This window comes from Budorcas taxicolor, chromosome 5 (assembly GCF_023091745.1).
Source record: "Budorcas taxicolor isolate Tak-1 chromosome 5, Takin1.1, whole genome shotgun sequence".
NCBI classification, from domain to species: domain Eukaryota; kingdom Metazoa; phylum Chordata; class Mammalia; order Artiodactyla; family Bovidae; genus Budorcas; species Budorcas taxicolor.
This window is the reverse complement of record NC_068914.1, coordinates 30,056,558-30,077,480: the sequence shown is the minus strand read 5'-3', so window position 1 is coordinate 30,077,480 and position 20,923 is coordinate 30,056,558. Positions and strand designations below refer to the sequence as shown.

The 20,923-nt window shown below is 42.2% G+C and overlaps 1 protein-coding gene across 1 annotated transcript in view; it reads right to left on the bottom strand.

Annotated features, from left to right (window-relative positions):
* Nucleotides 1-20,923, bottom strand: part of CCDC6 (coiled-coil domain containing 6) — a 110,008-nt gene that overhangs the window by 27,691 nt on the left and 61,394 nt on the right. The window contains exons 3-4 of the mRNA XM_052639672.1: nt 13,787-13,915; nt 657-760 (exon numbers count right to left, since the gene is read on the bottom strand). Of these exons, the coding sequence (XP_052495632.1) occupies nt 657-760; nt 13,787-13,915 (233 nt within the window). The remainder of the gene's footprint in view (nt 1-656; nt 761-13,786; nt 13,916-20,923) is intronic.

Sequence of the window (20,923 nt, the reverse complement as noted above, 5' to 3'; positions counted from 1 at the left end):
CTTCTGCTTCTGATAGGTCCATACCATTTCTGTCCTTTACTGAGCCCATCTTTACATGAAATGTTCCCTTGGTATCTCTAATTTTCTTGAAGAGATCTCTAGTTTTTCCCAGTCTGTTGTTTTCCTCTATTCTTTGCACTGATCACTGAGGAAGGCTTTCTTATATCCCCTTGCTATTTTTTGGAAATCTGCATTCAGATGTGTTTATCTTTCCTTTTCTCCTTTGCCTTTCACTTCTCTTCTTGTCTCAGCTATTTGTAAGGCCTCCTCAGAGAACCATTTTGCCTTTTTGCATTCCTTTTTCTTGGGGACGGTCTTGATCACTGCCTCCTGCACAATGTCATAAACCTCCGTCTATAGTTCTTCAGGCACTCTGTCTGTCAGATCTAATCCCCTGAATCTATTTGTCACTTCTACTGTATAATCGTAAGGGATTTTATTTAGGTCATACCTGAATGGTCTAGTGGTTTCCCCTGCTTTCAGGAGGATAGGCTATCAACATTTTCCCCATTTGTCAAATTAAAACAGCGTGTATCCACCAAGGCATTAAAATGTCCCACTGTTACTCCTTGGTCACATTCAGCATGGTCCCCCGACCCCACCTCCAACACACACACATTTACATACACTACACAGAACAGGAAGACTCAACAAACCGCTTTTCAGCTTCAAGTTTATCCATCCTCTTCCAAAGACGGTTCACTAGTGCTTCTTGTTCTTGTTCCAAAGTATTTTCAAGGTCAATCTTCTCCCGTCTCAACTGGAGAAAAAGAAAGAAGTTTTACTGAGAATTGTAGGCCACTTAAACTTTGTTAATTAGATTTTTTGATTGGAACACTAGGATCCCTTTCCATGGAGAAAACTGCAAAGAAACGGTCAATTTTCCGGCACAGACACATTAAGTGCATTTAGTTCTTAAACTTTAATTGAGAAAACTGAGATACGTTCATTCTTTGATGTTAACACTTAATTGCTCTCTGGTAGGTGGATCACAGTGGTTGCTTCAGCAGTTACTCAAGGCACATGGAAAGTCTTCCTTAAAGAGAGTTTGAGGAGCTTTGCTTGCCAGTTGTCCCAGGACATAAATGGATTTGTCTCCCTAGTCCTGCATGCATTTCAACATTAAACCAGAAAGGTTATACTTCCATTTACAGAAATAACTCCAGCACTGAAGACAATTCTACCAAGTGGTTAATGGGTACATAGAAATGTGTCCTAAGATATAAAAACATGTGCAAAAAGGATAAACACCACATTCACAATACTGGTTACTTCTGGGGAGGTGGGGAAGAGGGAAAATGTGATTTAGGGGAAGGCAAACGGTTGCAGAGGGAACCCCACACTGCATGCTACTTCATAAAAAGAAGCAATTTGGGGAAGCAATTAATTTAATCTATTAACATAGAAAGTGAAAGTGTTAAGTTGCTCAGTCCTGACTGTTTGCGACCCCATGGACTGTAGCCCTCCAGGCTCCTCTGTCCATGGGATTCTCCAGACAAGAATATTGGAGTGGGTTGCCATGCCCTTCTTCAGGGGAGCTTCCCAACCCAGGGATCGAAGCCAGGTCTCCCTCATTGCAGGCAGATTCTTTACTGTCTGAGCCAACACAGAACAACAGGCAGTAACTGAGACCAACAACAGACACAGGGGAATAGGGATGTAGCAGAGAACTGAGGAATCAGAAAGGTCTGCCCTCTGGGGACTTTTTTGGTTGGCCAAAAAGTTCATTCGGGTTTTCCATTACAGCTTGTGGGAAACGCAAATGAACTTATTGGCCAGCCCAATACATTCTAGTAGTGGTAAAGACATTAAAAGAAACCATTTATATGTTTTAGTAGAGAGTGAGAGAGATATGAAGAAAAAGAGGGCTGGTGATGGGGACAGAAAGTGCCATGATCAACAGAGTTCACAGCATCAGGAAGAAGGAAATGTGTGGTATCACTTTTTGTATACTTGTCTATCTGCTTGGGATATTAAGTAATTTTAACAGAAATCATTTTTTAAAAAGGGGGCAATGTTATATTACTGCCCCCATGCTGTCTCTTCAACCAACTGGAAGTTATCTTTTCAACCACTGACTGAAGAGATTATTTTTGATTGCACAGCTACACAGCTGTCCAGGTATTAATAGCAGAGTTCACACTTCTTTAGCAGGTGAGAGGCAAGCTCCTCACTGAGCAAAGACCCCTATGTAGACATAAAGTGAGACCAATTCCATGGACAAAATGCAGCCTTTTACAGCAACCAAAGCAGACATACCTTACTCCACCAGTCAATGAGCCAAGATCGCACAGTCAATGGAAAACATAGCTTCATTGTATTTTCTTTGCATGGGCAAAGCGAGAGGAATCAGACTAAGCCGGAAGCATCCTATGCAGTGAAGCTGGGAGCTGGCTAGTGCACAAAAGCTCCTCAAGATATTAAACAGCTTCTTTTCCCTGCAAGGAGGAAAAACCCAGGAACACCTCACAGAACTCCTATGTATCTTTGTGGCCCTCTGACCACATTTTGGGCCAAGGTTTGAAGCACTGATACAATTCACAGTCTTTTATTTAAAGAAACAAAATGCTAAGTCATTACCCTTTAAGGACCCTATTGCCATGTTTAACTAAAACATGACAAGGGGTACTTAGTAGGTGAGAAAAAATTCAAGCAAGGCATCGTTTTGTAGTATAGATGCCTAGTAGAGAAACTAATGCCCAACAGCTTGTTTTTAGAGTAATTGTGCACCATGCAAACCTACAATTCCAAAAAACAAAATCAAGACAAAGCTGTCTTTATCCACATATGACTGAGTCGGCATGTGGTTTTGAGGAGGTACTAACCTGCCCTCAGGCTTCCCAGGTGGCGCTAATGGTAAAGAACCCACCTGCCTATGCAGGAGACGTAAGAGACGTAGGTTTGATCCCTGGGTGGGGAAGATCCCCTGGAGGAGAGCATGGCAACCCACTCCAAGTATTCTTGCCTGGAGTATCCCATGGACAGAGGAGCCTGGAGGGCTATGGTCTATAAGATCAGAGAGTTGGACATGACTGAAGTGACTTAGGATGCATGCACTCAACCTGCCCTCATCTATGAGATGAGAATGCTGGCCTCGATGACATCTGAGGTCCCTTCCAGGACCACCCATTCTATCATTCTCTGTCAATCTCAAGATGGCATCTGTCTCAGTCCGCCCTAGTTCTGTTGAGATTTTTAGAAACAGAAGCAGCAAAAGAGATCATCTAAATCCACTCTTTCATTTGAGAGCTAAGGAACCACTGATCCAGGGAAAGTGATGCTGCCAGCATAGGAATGGGGATCAGTCACCGTGGTGACCAAAGCAGCTGGATCCCATCTAACCAGCAAGTTCTGAGCATCTGGAGGGGCACATCGGATTTGGCATAAATTATCCAGTAATTCTTGGAAGTAGTGGAGCAGGGGGTACCTTAGTGAGCCCAAGAGTATGCAGGAGCAGATAAGAAAGCAGGAAAAACAGAAGTTGAACATGAATCTCAGCTTCTTTTTGGTACCAGTTAGTAGAGCTATGTGTGAGAGTGTGTGTGTGTGTGTGTCTGTTAGGTCACTTCAGTTGTGTCTCTTTGTGACCCTATGGACTGTAGCCTGCCAGGCTCCTCTGTCCATGGGATTCTCCAGGCAAGAGTTGCTATGTCCTCCTCCAGGGGATCTTCCCGACCCAGAGATTGAATCCATGTCTCTTATATCTTCTGCACTGGCAGGCAGGTTCCTTACCACTAGTGCCACCTGGGAAGCCTGTTAGTAGAAACCCGAGTTTCACCCTCTGGAGGCCTTGGTTCACTGAAGTGGGCAGAAAATTGATAGCTGGTTGCCACGTGAAGAACTTCAGAACCTCCCGAAGTTCTTTATCAGTGCTGCCCTTCCACCTCCTGTCCATCTAATCCCACAGCCTATTTATTTACAGCCAAAGAGTATAAACCAGGACTGCTGTTTCCGACCTAAGTAGATTTGCAGTGCTTGCACTGCCGTGATATCAAACAACCCTCAGATCTGACAGCGTGCCTTAAACTGACAGGGTACTGAGCCGGAAATTCTTGCTGGAATGGAAACACAGCTCAGGGCTGCTCTCATTGCTTCTACAATGCTGATTCCCATCTGTAACAGTCTCCCCCATCTCCTTTTAAATTCAGTGTTCACGCCACAGGTACCCACTCTTCCATTACCAAACATCAAATTCTCAAGCAAGCCCAAGCCCCTGCTGACTACACTGTCTATGAGCATGCAGCACCAGTGGATACAGCCGATTTGTAGAATATTCATTTGAAGGGTGGCTTTGTAATTAAGTCAGGTCAATGGACTGTCAGCCAAACTCCTTACTCGTCTTCAGTAGCTCTTCCTCCCATTGCAAGTTAATTAACATTGCACCAAGAGTTCTTATTATGTTTCCCAAATAAATAACTTCTTTAATGGATAAACTTAAGTGTATAAAAGTAGAGCTGGTTCATTTGAATTCACAGCCCTTCTCAGTGGGCTGACACTCACAACCCAAAAAGCAGAGAAAGCAGGGGGCAGCCAAGAGACAGCTCCAACATTACCACACCTCTCTCTCAGTAGAGCATTTTCCCACTTACAGAGAACCCAGATGCTCGCAGAGGTCGGGGAAGGGATACGTGGCAAAAAAGCCTGATGAGAACCTTAGCAGGACCATGTGCTCAACTACAGAATTTTGAAAGGTTTTAGTGGATCATTTCAATCTACTTTGAAAAGTTATAGTCTGACCACCCAATTACCATCATTCCTATGTGAAAATATATTTTGAACGCCAACCATTTGACTTAAAAATCCAGTTTTGGAAGGCAGCCCATGACAACTGCCCGTTCTATGTGCACCAGAAATATACAGAGAAGGGAATTCCCTCGCGGTCCGGTGGCTAGGACTCCACTGTGTTGCTGAGGGCCCAGGTATGGTCCCTGGTCAGGGAACTATGATCCTACATGCTGTGTGGTGTGGCCAAAGTAAAAGAACAGAAAAAATATATATACTGATAAAAAGACACAAAAAAATCACAAAGAATAGCAAGATAAATAGGGTTGTCTCTTGGGTGAAAGTATTAATAATATTGGTGGTAATTTATCTTTATATCTTTTCCTGCTCCCACACAATTTTTAAAAATATTTATGTATTTTGGCTGTTTTGGGCTTCCTAGTTGCAGCTCACAGGCTTAGCTGCCTTATGGCACATTCCTTTGTGGGGAACTAAGGAACTGCCTTAGTTCCCCACCCAGGGATCGAACCTGCATCCCCTGTATTGGCAGGTAGATTCTTAACCCCTGGCCCACCAGGGAAGTCCGCCCCACACAATCTTTTAATAAACATTTACTATGCTTCTAACAAAAAAACGGGAAGACAGTCAACTTACAAATGAACAGTTTCCTAATTTAGGATATTAATTCACATATCTAAAACACAGAATGAATTCATATACTCTAAGAGGAGAAATTATACTGAAGGCTCAGCTGGTTATCTGGAAGACTGAGAATCTTCCAGAGAGCCTTGAGTTGTTATTAACCTTCTTTACCACTGCTTGTGCATCTGTATAAAAATCAGATTTGTTCTTTGAAATGGGTACAACTTCGGGACAACAGTAATACCTTATTAATATTTAATATATGAAAAGTGACACTTTCATAGTTTATCAGCTCAATAAATTTTGCTTTTGTTCAGTGATATTGAAAAATGAAGGTCTTTTATGAAACAGATACACATATAATTAGTCATATTTATATGGTTTCCAGGCTTAAGTTTCCATCACTTTGACATCAGTGCAATATTATACAAATTTGCATAATGGGTTCATAATTCTAGGGGACTCTTTTACCAAATAATTACCATCAGTGGAAAGCAAGCAGGTTTCAAAGTCTTGGGTATACAGGATTTTTTTGCTACATCAAGAACACAGTGGAGAAATCCTCGGGAAAGAACACATACCACAGCGCACGCTGCAAATACACCGTCACATCAGGGGCTACCTTCAGCTCATCATCTAAAATGAGCCTCTGTGAGAGACAAATATCATGTATCATGCAGAATTCAAAAAGGATACAAATCAACTTATTTACAAAAACAGACTCACAGACATAGTAAACTTCTCATTACTAAAGAGGGAAGGTTGGGGGAGGGATAAATTAGGAATTGGTGGGTAATATATAGATGCAGGATTTAGCCATTTGCCACATACGTTTAGCTAACCTTTTCTAAGTTACCCACCAAATTCTTGTTCTGTTTTTTTTTGTTTTTTTTTTTAATGGACTTCGTGAAATGAACTTATGGTTGCTGGAGGGAAGGAGTAGTTAGGGACTTTGGGAAGGTCATGCACACACTGCTCTATTTAAGATGGATAACCAACAAACACCCATTGTACAGCACATGGAACTCTGCTCAGTGTCATGTGCCATCCTGGATGGGAGGAGGGTTTGGGGGAGAATGGACATATGTATATACATGGTTGAATCCCTTCACTGTTCACCTGAAAGTACCACAACATTATTAATCGGCTACACCCCAATCAAAATAAAAAGTTTAAAGTTATGAAGAACTGACCTCATACATTCTAATTACAAGCAACTAGAAAGTCTCAGTACAGTGTCTCTGGATGCTATCGCCTTTACTGTATGTAGCACACCCATGCCCTACAATTTCACAGGCAAAGTCTTTACCACCAGTGCATGACCAGGAACATACACGGTTGGATCATGGTGAGGTACCTCTTTGTAAAGAAAACTCATTTTTAATTTTGTCCCTGCCATCAACTGCTCAAACTGATGCACAGGGCAAATGTTATCTGGGTGCTTCAAAATAATACCTGACAAGATGGAACAGAGTCTTGGTACTTAATTGAAACAAGGCCTAAGGAAGGACTTCTTTCATTTCATATCCTGTGGAGGGACTTAATCTGTGTCCCAGACAGAGCTCAATGTCTGCTCTCACAGGTGTGGAGGGGAGGCCCCTCAGCTGGCTTCATCACACTCTGACAGCTCCTCAATTACACATCACCTGAAAAGAGAGCCTGCTGAAGCTCCTTCACTACCACCTACTAATGCCCCTGGTTTGTTTACTACCAAGGCACAAACTCTCACTTATGTTCCAGTATGCTCTGAGGCTTTTCTCCACCTCTCCCTGAGAAGCAGTAGGTAGGGCTTCCCTGGTGGCTCAGACAGTAAAGAGTCCGCCTGCAATGTGGGAGACCTGGGTTTGATCCCTGGGTTGGGAAGATCCCCTCGAGGAGGGCATGGCAATCCATTCTAGTATATTTACCTGGAGAATCCCATGGACAGAAGAGCCTGGCAGGCTACAGTCCACAGGCTCACAAGAGTCGGAGATGACTGAATGACTAAGCAAAACACAGCGCACGATGTCTGTATTTGACCTTCAGGTGACCCACCCATCTTCAAGGATTTGCTACAAATCCCCATCAAGCTGACTTTCGGGTTTACCATGATTGTGTCTGGCTGTGTACCTTGTCTAAAATGTGAACACACAGGTTGTAATACTTTACGAAATTAAAAGCAGGGCAGTAAATTACAATACATTATTATTCAGTTTAGTCGCTTAGTCATGTCGGACTCTTTGCGACCCCATGGACTACAGTACGCCAGGCCTCCCTGTCTATCACCAACTCCCAGAGCTTGCTCAAATTCATGTCCATCGAGTCGGTGATGCCATCCAACCATCTCATCCTCTGTAGTTCTCCTTTCCTCCTGCCTTCAATCGTTCCCAGCATCAGGGTCTTTTCCAATCAGTCAGTTCTTCCCATCAGGTGGCCCAAGTATTGGAGTTTCAGCGTCAGCATCAGTCCTTTCAATAACTATTCAAGACTGACTTCCTTTACGATTGACTAGATTGATCTCCTTGCAGTCCAAGGGACTCTCAAGGACCTTCTGCAACATCACAGTTCAAAAGCATCAATTCTTCGATGCCCCGCTTTCTTTATAGTTCAACTCTCACATCCCTGCGAGGCTACTGGAAAAACCACAGCTTTGACTAGATGGACCTTTGTTGGCAAAGTAATGTATCTGCTTTTTAATATGCTGTCTAGGATGGTCATAGCTTTTCTTCCAAGGAGCAAGCATCTTTTAATTTCATGGCTGCAGTCACTATCTGCAGTAATTTTGGAGCCCCATAAATAAAGTCTCTCACTGTTTCCATTGTTACCCCATTTATTTGCCATGAAGTGATGGGACCGGATGCCATGATCTTAGTTTTTTGAATGTTGACTTTTAAGCCAACTTTTTCATTCTCCTCGTTCATGTTCATCAAGAGGCTCTTCAGTTCCTCTTCACTTCCTGCCATAAGGGTGGAGTCATCTGAGTATCTGAAGTTGTTGATATTTCTCCTGGCAATCTTGATTCCTGCTTGTGCTTCATCCAGTACAGCATTTCACATGATGTACTCTGCACAGAAGTTAAATAAGCAGGGTGACAATATACAGCCTTGACATATTCCTTTCCCAATTTGGAACCAGTCTGCTGTTCCATGTCCGGTTCTAACTGTTGCTTCTTGACCTGCATACAGATTTCTCAGGAGGCAGATCAGGTGGTCTGGTATTCCCACCTCTTTAAGAACTTTCTAGTTTGCTATGATCCACACAGTTAAAGCCTTTGGTGTCGTCAATAATGCAGAAGCAGATGTTTTTCTGGAAATGTCTTGCTGTCTTGATGATCCAACGGATGTTGACCATTTGATCTCCGATTCCTCTGTCTTTTCTAAAACCAGCTTGAACATCTGGAAGTTCACGGTTCACGCACTGTCGAAGCCTGGCTTGGAGAATTTTGAGCATTACTTTACTAGCATGTGAGATGAGTGCAATTATGCGGTAGTTTGAGCATTCTTTGGCATTGCCTTTCTTTGGGATTGGAATGAAAACTGACCTTTTCCAGTCCTGTGGCCACTGCTGAGTTTTCCAAATTTGCTGGCATGTTGAATGTAGCACTTTAACAGCATCATCTTTTAGGATTTGAAAGAGCTCAGCTGGAATTCCATCACCTCCACTAGCTTTGTTCATAGTGATGCTTCCTAAGGCCCATTTGACCTCACATTCCCGGATGTCTGGCTCTAGGTGAGTGATCACACCATCGTGGTTATCTGCGTCATAAAGATCTTTTTTGTGCAGTTCTTCTGTGTATTCTTGCCACCTCTTCTTGATATGTTCTGCTTCTCTTAAGTCCATACCATTTCTGTCCTTTATTGTGCCCATCTTTGCATGAAATGTTCCCTTGGTATCTCTAATTTTCTTTACTATTGTTAGATGACACTTATTAGTGTTATTACCTGTGTTAGACAACACTATATATTGTTAACAACATTATCCCTTGGTATCTCTAATTTTCTCTACTATTGTTAGACACATTATTAGTGTTATTACTAGTGTTAGACAACAGTGTGCATTTTTCACTACTCTATTGTTGGAGGAAAAAGAAGACAAAGAGAAGGAAGACGATGAAAAACATGAATAGCAGTTGTTACAGGCAGGGACTGTAGTCTAGGTGATGTTTCTTCATGGTTGTACTTCCATGTTTAGGTTTTCCACATTTTCTTGAAAGCACAATGGATTAGTCTTATAATTAAAAAAGTTTAAGACTTCTCATTATTTGAGATGAGTCTGTGAAATCAAACTTCAAAAGATGCACAGGGGTCACTATGTTTCCTCTGTGCACGTGTGTGTGCTAAGTCGCTTCAGTCGTGTATGACTCTGCGACCCTAGGGACTGTAGCCCAACAGGTTTCTGTGTCCATGGGGCTCTCCAGGCAAGAATACTAGAGTGGTTTGCCATTCCCTTCTCCAAGGGATCTTCCCCACCCAGGGATCGAACCTGCGTCTCCTGTACTGGCAGGCAGGTTCTTTACCCAGAAGCCCCAAGTTTCCTCTCCTTAATGCAAATGAAGGCTCGTGGAACATGATTGTTCTCTGAAGAGCTCCTGCAACAGAGCTTGCCAGGGCAGCCGCCAGCATGAATGGAATTCTAACTAAACCCAGTATGCCCACATTACCCATGAACTGAGGAAATATCTTATTCCAACTTAAAAAAAAATCAACCAATCAAAGATGCAGACCTGAACACAAGCCACTAGCCACTCAATTAGCTGCTAAGTCACCAGGACAACAGATGATCTGTGTAACTCACTAGAATTAGTCATTGCAGCCAGTAAAAATAAGCAGCATCAGAATTGTATGTGTACTGCTTGTGACGTCAGTTGGCTTATACTACCTGCTAGACAAGTAAGGCAGAAAGGCCGTCTTATGTTCTTAACTCAGAACCATTGTACTCAGAGCTAGAAAGTGACAATGTGCCTTTCTTCTTTGTGGAACTTAAAATACACAAAATGTTTCCTTATTACCTTTTTAAAAAGTGAACAACAACAAAAAAAAACTGGACTTCCCTGAGAGTCCAGTAGTTAAGAATCCACCTGCCAACGCAGGAGACACAGGTTCAGCCCATGGTTCGGGAAGATTCTACATGACGTGGAGCAACTAATCCCGTGCACCACAACTACTGACCCAATGAGAAGCCTGCACACTGTGCCTGAGCAGCCCCTGCTCCCCTCGACTAGAGAAAGCCCACGCAGCAAGGAGGCCCAGTGCAGCCATAAACAGATACATAAAGAGAACAACAACAAAAAATTACTTGCTGAGGACTGAAATTCATTCTAAAGCCTTGCTTCTAGGATAAAGTTATATATGGTGATGGACACTGGGAGAAGTGGGTGTTGCCCCTGGAAGCTGGGGTCTTCTCAAACCTCTGCAGTCACCTGACGTTGGCTAGTGGCTGAAGGTAACCGCTGGGCACCTTCCAACACTGAGGCCTGCAAGAGTCGCAGTACGGCTACGTGGCTGCCTCTGCAAGAAACGCACTGTAAAGACAAGGGTATGCCCTCAAAGACACCACACGTGCAGACTGCCGAAGGCCCGTCTCTTCCCCTGCCCCGTAACAAAGAAGAGGGATTCAACTTTACGTCGTCACCATCTCTTCTGTGTTCTCAGCACCTCTAAGCCATGCAGAACCTCGATCCACTGTTTACTGCATAGCTTTCCCATTTCCGTCTCCTCACACTTTCTTGCTCTTGCAGCAAGGCTGGCCTTGGGTCTATCCAAGTCCATTACCCATGCCCTGAACCAACCTGACCCTACACTGCCCTTTGAAGTACAAACGACAGCTCTTCAATAACCTGTCCAAATCCACACTTTATTTAAACTCTTTCAACAAAGCAGTGCTAAGGCACTGGACCCAAAGGATAAATGCCTTCCAATAGCTTTTAGTTCTAAAAATGTGTTGTCAGAGACAAGAGCAAAGGCATGACCACATATATATCCTCATAATGAGTAATATAACACCTGTCTTGGCTCTTCTTATAGTAACTTTAATATAGGGTATATTATATTATACAAACTACGACATATATAGTAAATATAATACAGATGACAATCCCAAAAGATGGCCACAAGAGAGGGTCAGAGCATACCCACGGAAACACAGAAGAGATTCGTTTCTACTGCAGAACATAAATATTCTCTCCAAACACAGACTAAAATTACTTGTAGCTAAACAAAATAGAGTGAAATCCCCAACATTTAATCAAAAGAAAGGGGGCAATGTTTTATGATAATGTTACATTTCTCCGTCTTAATTAAAACAAGGACTTGATGCGATGATCTCTATGGGAAAACAAGCTAGAAAAGAGTGGATGTATGTGTATGTGTAACTGATTCACTGTGCTGTATACCTGAAACATAACATTGTAAATCAACTATACTCCAACAAAACAGTTTTTAATTAAAAAAATAAAATACAGACTTGATATCCCACAAACACTTTCACTTTTTTTTCACTTCATCCCACATCTGAAGTTAAGTTTCCAGTTAAGGACTTTACAGTGTACACGTTCCATTGTGGAAATCCATTTCTTTAGTGTTGAGGTCTGATATGAGTCTTACAGGGCACTAAATCATTAACTGGGGAGAAGGTATAACTTGTGCCTAGTTTTCAAAGCATTTAGTTACTGAGGTTTCCAATGAGCCTTAACACGGGGAAGCCATCCATCCTCTCTCCCTTCTCTTTCTGACTCTACCTCCACCTTGTGGCCACAGCTAAACTTTGGGGGTCAGGGTTCCAAAGTCTCCTCTGGAATCTATGAGCAAATACAAGGTAGAAGCCGCTTCTGTTACTGACAGCCATCACAGAGAAGGTGTTGACCAAGTAAAGTTCTCACAGTACCAACCAGGGTGAGAATTCCACTTGGTCACATCTTGATTAACAATTACCAGTAACAAGTTTGTGGGACGTCAGGGGCTTACACAAAAATTTTCAAAACTAACGTGAATGGAACTGGCTACCGTCTATCCTGGAAATTAAGCAGGAGAACTTCGGAACGAGATGTTTTTAAGCTGTGAGAGGTGGAGGAGTCTTCTAAATTTGGAAACTGCATCTGAATTCCAAAGAGGAATAGTAGGACTAGATTACTCTGGATTTTTGCAAAATAGCCAGCCCGTGGAAATGGAACTTTTTTGTTCTTTAACCTAGAAGGAATGGAAAAAAAATTTCAAGGCCATTATTCAAAGTCTTGGAAATCACTGTAACCCATCCTTTGATATAGGTAGATAGAGGAAGAATGCAAAAAAATAAAAGTCAGTTCAATTAGTTTAAAATGGAAGCTCACTTTCTCTTACACCTGATAATCCCACAACGATTCAGTCTCAAGTACAGTGATGAAATGAGAATGGTCCTGAGGGTGATTCAAAAACCAGTTAGCATGGACTAAGCTCCACATATGAAAGACGCTAAAGTTGCGATAAATCAGACAACTTTGCACAGAAGCCTTGGCCAAATCATCAAAACGATAAAATTGGGATCCAAATCATGAAGAGCTAGAAAATGTCAATATACTGAATTTTACATGGAAACCAGGTAGCACTACACTATGCTTGGTCTCTTCCAACTTCAGGAAAATAAATTAGCGTGGGAACAGCATTAGGGGCACTTAGGCCAGAGACAACAGGAACTTCTGTCTGGCACGCCAACCCGGCAGGACCGACGATGGCGGGCCACGATTCTGGGCTGGCAGAAAAGGACCAGCCTGGCCTCCTAAGGCAAACACTAATGTCTACCAAGGGCGAAGCACAGGCGGACTGTGCACTGGTGCTTTCCACCTTTTGCACCTTTCTAAGCTTGCCACTCCTGATTGGAGCTTGTGCTTCTCTTGTTTACACATGGCAAACTTGGACCCCCGCGAAGTTAATGCAAGGTCACAAAATTAACCAGTGGCTGAACCAGGATGAGTGACTGAGTCTAGGACTCCATACCTGTATCAACAAATCTAGGTGGGAAAAGACAAGGTTCATACAAGGTTTCTAATAATTCAAAGACAAAAGGGCTAATTGTTCTGAAGAACTCTTGAAAGAGAACTTTTTGCTCCACAGTCCCACTGTCTCAAGAACTTTCACAGAAGGGATCCTGTGGTTCAAAACATATTCTTCCCTCTTTTGCAAAAGGAACCTAACATTTCCTGCCTATAAATCAGTATATCACAATATATCTCTTGAGACCTTATTAGTTGTGGTTGAAAAGAACAAAAGAGCATGAGAAAGTAAGGAGGTGCTATGCAGAACTGTCAATGCATACTTCAGATAGGAAGTCCCCACTGTGTGAAGAAAAAGTTGAAAAATGTTTTTCACTGATATTCCACAGGACCTTTTAAAGTTTGAAAGAACAGTTGATGATATGAGGAAAAAAGAACTATCCTAATTAAGGATACAGAGAGAGAACCGTAGATTTTTACCTGTTCTAAGGTAAGCTGTTTAGAAATGGTATCATTCTCCAGTTTTTTAATTTTCTTCATCAGTTTGTTGACCTGGAATTCCTGCTCCTGCTCAAGATGCTGTTCTAGTTCAGCTTTCTCATGCTGCAACTGGAAAATGAAAAAAAAAACACAGATACGGAAATCAAGATACTCAAAAGCCATGATAATGCTGGCTCTAAGAGCTGGTTAAACCAACCATAGGAGGTCATCATAAAAGTTACCTTACTCATTTCTGCTCGTATATCCAAATGTACACCTAATAACCCGCTCCTGATTCCTCTAACTTATAACCAAAAATTATAGTGCATAATCAGAGGCACTTGGCTGTCTGTATGTATAAATATATATGTGTGTGTGTATATATACACATGTATATGTGTGTGTGTGTGTGTGTATATATATATGTATATCAGAGCATCAAACCATGATTAAACACCAATTTCAATTTTGAAGGACATGCAAGTGGTTGTCTCTGTAGGGAAGAACTGGGGATGAGGAAAGAAGGAAACGTACCTTTCAGCACATATATAACCCTTGCAGACTTGAAAATTTTTACACCTTGGCCATAAAAGTTATTTAAAAAATAGAAAATTTGCAACTGTCAGTTTTTATTAAATGAATTACAGTTTACTTGCATTCATGCAATTTACTTGCATTTATACAATGTATGTAGAGAGGGAAGAGAAATTACAATCACAAAAAATACCTGGTCAAGTATTCTGAATGCTATTTACGAGTGTACTAGTAAGCATACTTGGCAAAAATCAGTACAAATAATTAACTTCTTGTAATGAGACCAACTTCACACCTTCTACGTCTTTTCTGAAAACCAAGAGGGAAAGCCTCTTATTTATGCAATTAAAAAATAAGGTTATGGGGTCATTGCAAAAGGAATCTTAAAAAAATATACTCCAAACTTCAAAACCAAAAGAGAACAAAAGAAATTCAACGACACACAACTGGGGTTCTCATGAATCACTGTGCCTCATTTCCAGTGTTCTCAGTTGGGTGGGGCTATCGATTCATAGTAGGGGTTAATAGGAATGAGCCACAGGGCCTGATATTTTCAGAACTATAGGCAAATTAAGCAAAAGCTATTAAAAGCAATGAAGCACACAGTTTGATTTTGAGGTCTAAGATGACCAAGGCTCCCTAATTCTACCTCCAAAACCATTTCTTCAGGCAGGCACTGCATACCATGCTCATATTAGGCAGGCACGACAACCCCCATAGGTAATGTGATAAAACAGGTTACCAGACCAAGGTAATTCAGCTGGAACGTGGCAGAGCCTGGGGCCCCAAACCATGCTCTAAACTCTAAACCAGAGTCCTCCTACTGAGCAAACCTGAGGGGCTGGCAAAACACTCTTCCATCCACAAGTGCCTAGTGCGCCCCTGGCATTCGGAAGGTTAAATGGCTAAATACAGACATGGATGCTTGCCCAGGGAAAGCTATGTCTCTTTGTGAACTCGTAGAGGGTGCATTGGACAAGAGAGAGAGCTCAGTGGGCCTAAAAACCTCAAAAGATTATACTTAATCATCTCCTCAATTGAAACAATTTCCATTGCTCTGAAAGTACCATGCTTGGTGTTTAAAAAGAAAACAAAAATGTTCAAAATCTGACATTGTCTTTCAACATGGGAAATGTTGACTAAACAGATGCTGGTTTCCCTCCAACTGTTTTTTACATGCAACTCCAAAAAAGCTGGTCAACCTTGCAGGGACTCAGAAAGCAAGCAGATATGAAGAGGTGCTTACAGTGACAAGTCTATTTTTAACTAGCTCATTAAAATTCAGGTTCTGGAAGATCAAGCAGTAATTAAAGGAACTAAGAGGAATGGTCAGAAAGTGAGAACAGTTCTCAGCATTTCAGACACAAAGGCCCCCAATGGGACAGGCATCAGTTATGAGGGAAAAAAGGCAGAACAAGGACCTCTTCATCTCACTCTTGCATTCTCTAAAAATTACCTGTGTGGTGTGTCTTCCTTCCACCTGCACAGTAGAGCCAGAAGGGAGTGAAATCTATAGTTAAGACATTATCTTTGCCCTAAAATAGTTTATGAACGCTAAGCTTAAATGATATCTACTGGTTTTAGAAAAATGAACTTTTTGTCTTAAAGCTTTTAAACCTTTTGCATAGTTTTCTTTAAATATTAGATGTGTTTTCCTCCAATACGGTTTTTAAAATACTGGCTGCGCCATTCTCAGTTGTGGCACGCAGGATCTTTGCTGCATCATGCGTGATTTTCCACTGTACAGGGATTCTCTAGTTGTGGTGCACAGGCTTAGCTGCTCCATAGCATATGGGATCTTAGTTCCCCAACCACGGATCGAACCTGCGTCCCCTGCATTGCAGGGTGGATTTTTAACCACTGGACTACCAGGGAAGTCTCTCCAATATGTTTTCAACTGCTGCCACTTTTATTTCCAAGAGTCTCCTTCTTCCCTTTTTTTTAGTGTTATACTTGTGTTCTTAAGTAAATTAAAATAATAAAGAGAAAGTGTTCGTTGCTCAGTTGTGTCCATCTCTTTGCAACCCCATGGACCATAGCCCGCCAGTCTCCTCTGTCCATGGAATTCTCCAGGCCAGAATACTGGATGGAGTGGGTAGCCATTTCCTTCTCCAGGGGATCTTCCCAACCCAGGGATCAAACCTGAGTCTCCTGCATTGCAGGTGGATTCTTTACCATCTGAGCTGCCAGGGAAGCCCCAAACAATAAAGGATGCAATCTAATGTCAAAAAATCTCTCCCCTGACCTAGGCAGCAATTTGTCACAGAATATTAATCTGAGCAAAGGTAAGATTCTCATTGACCTAGAGGAAAAGACTCACATATAGACAGATGGTCTAACACCGTCCATAACTGATAAGGTATTTTCTTTAAGAATACTGATTCAGCTAGTAATGAAATCTACCAAAGCTCTCAATTTTAAAAGGCTTTTTCCTTTCAAGAGCTATACCCAAAGGAAAATGTGATGGTGAAGCTGTCGTTACCAGAACTCAAGCGAGGTCCCTGGGTTGTACGAACCATTTGGAAAATATCAAGCCATCCTGAGATATAACTCAGCCAAACACTCACAGTTTTCAACATCCCCCAGAGACAGACCTGGAACAAACAGCTTTGCTGCCTGTTTGGTTCTGCCATCTCTCGGGTGACAGGCAATTTAGGGGCAGGGCACAGAGTTAGTGTTCCAAACAGAACACTAGAAACGGAAAATCTGGTTCTTCTTTGGAACCAAGAAACCACCAATAGAAAGAGAAATACAGCAAGAAATACAAAAACAACCCCCCAGAACAATCATGAGAAGAGAATTAAGATGGGCAAGAGGAGAGGCCAGAGTTTTCCTCATGACAATGCACCTGAGAAAATTTCAGAAATTGTTTGTTTCAAACAGATACATGTAAATTCAAGCTATCTGGCCCCAACAGGACTTGAACCAACACCCTGAATTCATCTATTTTATTTATTTTTTTATTTGGCTGTACCTCATGGCATACAGGATTTTAGTTCCCCAACCAAGGACAGAACTCATGCCCCATGCAGTGGAAGCATGGAGCCCTAACTACTGGACCGCCAGGGAATTCCCTCCACCTGCTTGTTTTAAAGCTGTAGTCCATGACATCATAAACAAAAACCATAAAAGGAAGACTGGTTTAGGTGACCCAGGACATATCAGAGATGATTTCCTGATGGCTCAGTGGTAAAGAATCTGCCTTCAGTGGAGGAAACCCAGGTTGGATCCTATGGTTGGGAAGATTCCCTGGAGAAGGGAATGGCTACCCACTCCAGTCTTCTTGCCTGAAGAATCCCACGGACAGAGGAGCCTGGCGGGCTACAGTCCATGGGGTCACAAAGAGTCAGACATGACTGAGTGACTAACACTTTCACTGTTACTTCTCAGGACCTATCAGAAAAACTACACTCCAGTTTCATTTCTGAGTAGCATCTTCAATATGGGCATAAAATTTAAGACAGATTAAAAATTAAAGTTTTTAATCAGAGGTCTAAATGTCGTAAGCAATTCTTAATCTTACTAATCAGGTCAGAGATCCTAAACTGGAACAAAAATCATTCAAACTGAGAAGTAAAGAGGCAAGTAAATTGTATTAATGTGCTTGGAAAAAAAAAAAAAACTCATTCGCTTGCCTTTAATATATCTAAAGCAAAATGCTTAGGTAGATTAAAATCTGTTGTCAGAATCAGCATTTTCTGTAAATATACTTCTTACAAAGTCAATCTCACAGATTACAGGAGAGCTTTAGAACTGTTAACCGTGCAATATATTGTACTTTTAACAACAAGAAACCTTGTAGAATGGAAATTACATAACTGATGATCCACCAGCAGCACATTTACAATGGAATTAGGGTTATATAAATAAAGATTTGCTCCTTGGGATTCAGCATGAAAAATATATTAACATAAGTGAAAAAGCCATAAGCAAAAACACAACTACAAACCAGGAAAATTCTAAGCACTCAAATGGGAGCATTTTCTCATTGTATCCAGTCACATATGAAGTCCCAAAGCCAATTTCCAGCCCATTAAAAGACATGAGTATAGCATTAAGTTGATCTAACACAGACTAGCCTTAAGCATCATTGAATTACCGATAATTGTTGTCTTTCTCATAATTTCCAAAGTTTTCTGGAGCCACTTCTGTGAACCAGGCTTCTTATATCAGAGATTCAAAAGCTCTTCACTGAATGGCTTTTATTCTGGGCAAAACCTTCTCCAGCAGGTGCAGGTGCACGTGAAGGTTGGCGGCTAGGCCAGCCCACCCACCCAGCATGCAGCAGGTTTGCCAAATCCCAGGCTTGGCGAAGCGTGTTTGCAAGTCTGGGCCTGTTGTTAGTCCACCCAGAGCCAAGGGAGGCGAGCCTTCTTGCCACCAGCCCCGGACTCAGCTTTTTCGATTCAACTCGAGGATAAACCCAAGATGCCCCCAGTTCTGTTTGCACTAGTCAATGCTAACCATTCTCTGTACAACCTGCAGTTTTACAACCAACATCCCTCATTTATTGACAACTACCAAGAACTAGAGCCATCTGCACTGAACCAAATAAAGGCCACCATAGAACAGGGACTACATTAAATCACTGGATTGCCAAAAATAATTGTCATGTAGTTAACACAGTAAGCCCCCTACATGTGAACAAGTTTTGTTCCAAGAGCGTGTTCTTCAGTCCAATTTGACAAAGTAAGCCCAGGTACCTGACTAACACAATCAGCTATATAGTGCTGCTTTTATCCTTGCTTCCAGACATTGGTTGGCTTGAAATAAAGATACTGTACTCTATATAGAACTGTACAGCAAGTACACAAAAGCACAACCACTTGTGGAGGAAGCATGCGTGTGACAATGTATGCTAGACATGAGAACTAACTTACGTGAATGGACAAGTGAACAAACATTCGCATCGTTTAAAGTTTGCAGCTTAAAGGTTCACGTGTAGGGGACTTACCGTTCCAAGCAGTTAACATGGGCTTTGAAAAAAATAACTGTCTCTCACAATATTGAGTCTCTAAACCAATCTGAACAGCTCTGCTGAGCAGAAAGTCAACCTCCCACCTTCAATTCAGTGCATCACCACTAGACGCCTCCTGGGCCCACACTTAAGCCCACCTCCTTCCCCCTTCTGTCACTGGTCCTGTTATTCTCAGTCAATACTTCACATCTCATCAGTTACCAAATGGCATTAAGTCAGCCCCCAGAACAGCTGTCCAACACACCCTGTGCTTTCTGTGCTCTGGTTCAAACCGTTTACTCCTCTTCACTGGGCCACTGCCAAAGCTCCTAATCGATACCCCGGGTCCAGTGTAGCTCATGCTAAACTAAACTAGGAGGGTTTTCTATTCATTCAACACCCTGCTCGAAACCTTATAATGGCTCCCTCATTCCTGCAGAGTAAGCCCAAACTCATCGGTACAATGTTCAACTCCACCTTCGATCCAGTCCCCAAGCAAGTTCCCCATACTTTCACACTCAGCCCAAGTGACAGTCTAAGGTTTGCACACACAAATGCCTTCAGGGTCCAGGTACCTGACAAAGAATGATGAATCTCAGCACAGAGAGTGGTGGTAACTATGATTAAAGGCCCATCTCATGTCTTTTTCTAAAGACTCCTTTCCTGGAGGGGAAAAAAAAAACAAAAAAACCCACATTTTAAAAACTGAAGGGACTGCCCTGGCAGTCCAGTGGTTAAGGCTGCACCTTCCAACGCAGGGGGTGTAGGTTTGGTCCCTAGTCAGGGAGCCAAAGACCAGCCTCATGACCAAAACACCAAGACATAAACCAGAAGCAATATCTTAACAAATTCAACAAGGACTTTCAAAAAATCGTCCACATCAAAGAAAGAAAAAAGAAACCCATCATCCTGGGCAAACGTGTCTGGAGACCACTCTGGTGCAGGGGCTTCTAGACCCCAAGTCCTGTTGGTCACCACACTAACAGGAGCCGCCACACCCCAAGCCCAGTCCCGATCACTCTGTATCCTCTGCCTAGAGTACCTGAAGCCGTTTCTTCCAAATTTCTGCAACTTTGGGATGGCTCCAAAGACGCCTCCCACAGCGCCTTCCCACACACGCTCAGCACCATGTACACTCCCCCTCCTTCAGGCTGAGATGAGCATAGTCTGCCTTAATCCAAAACCAAAGTTTTGTGTTCTCTGATTCATCCAAATGAAGCAAAAAAAAAAAAAAAAAAAGGTTCACTTTTTTCCGATGGTATAGCTCTTCATGATTCCAGATTAAAGCGGAGGTGATTTATCTTTGCCCCTACCTTTGGCCAGCCCTGAGCTCTGACTTCTGAAACCCCAGCTCTACACAACTGCCAAAAGCACAATTCAGCTTCTTAGCTGTTCTGTAAGAAATAAATAGCAAATGTGCTCAGGAAAAAGGGAGCCTTGGGTGCTGGGTCTCCTCTCAATTTCCACCTTCCCCAGATCTCCCCCCAATAGTTCTTCATGATCTTGTTAATTCTTCCACTTATCTTCAGTGAAGCTTGCCTGAATTATCTAATTGTGATTTTCAAAAAGGGCAAAAGTATACTGAACTTTTGCAAGGAAAAAAAATTGGTAGGCCCTTCCAGAAAATAAATTATTTTTTTGGATGT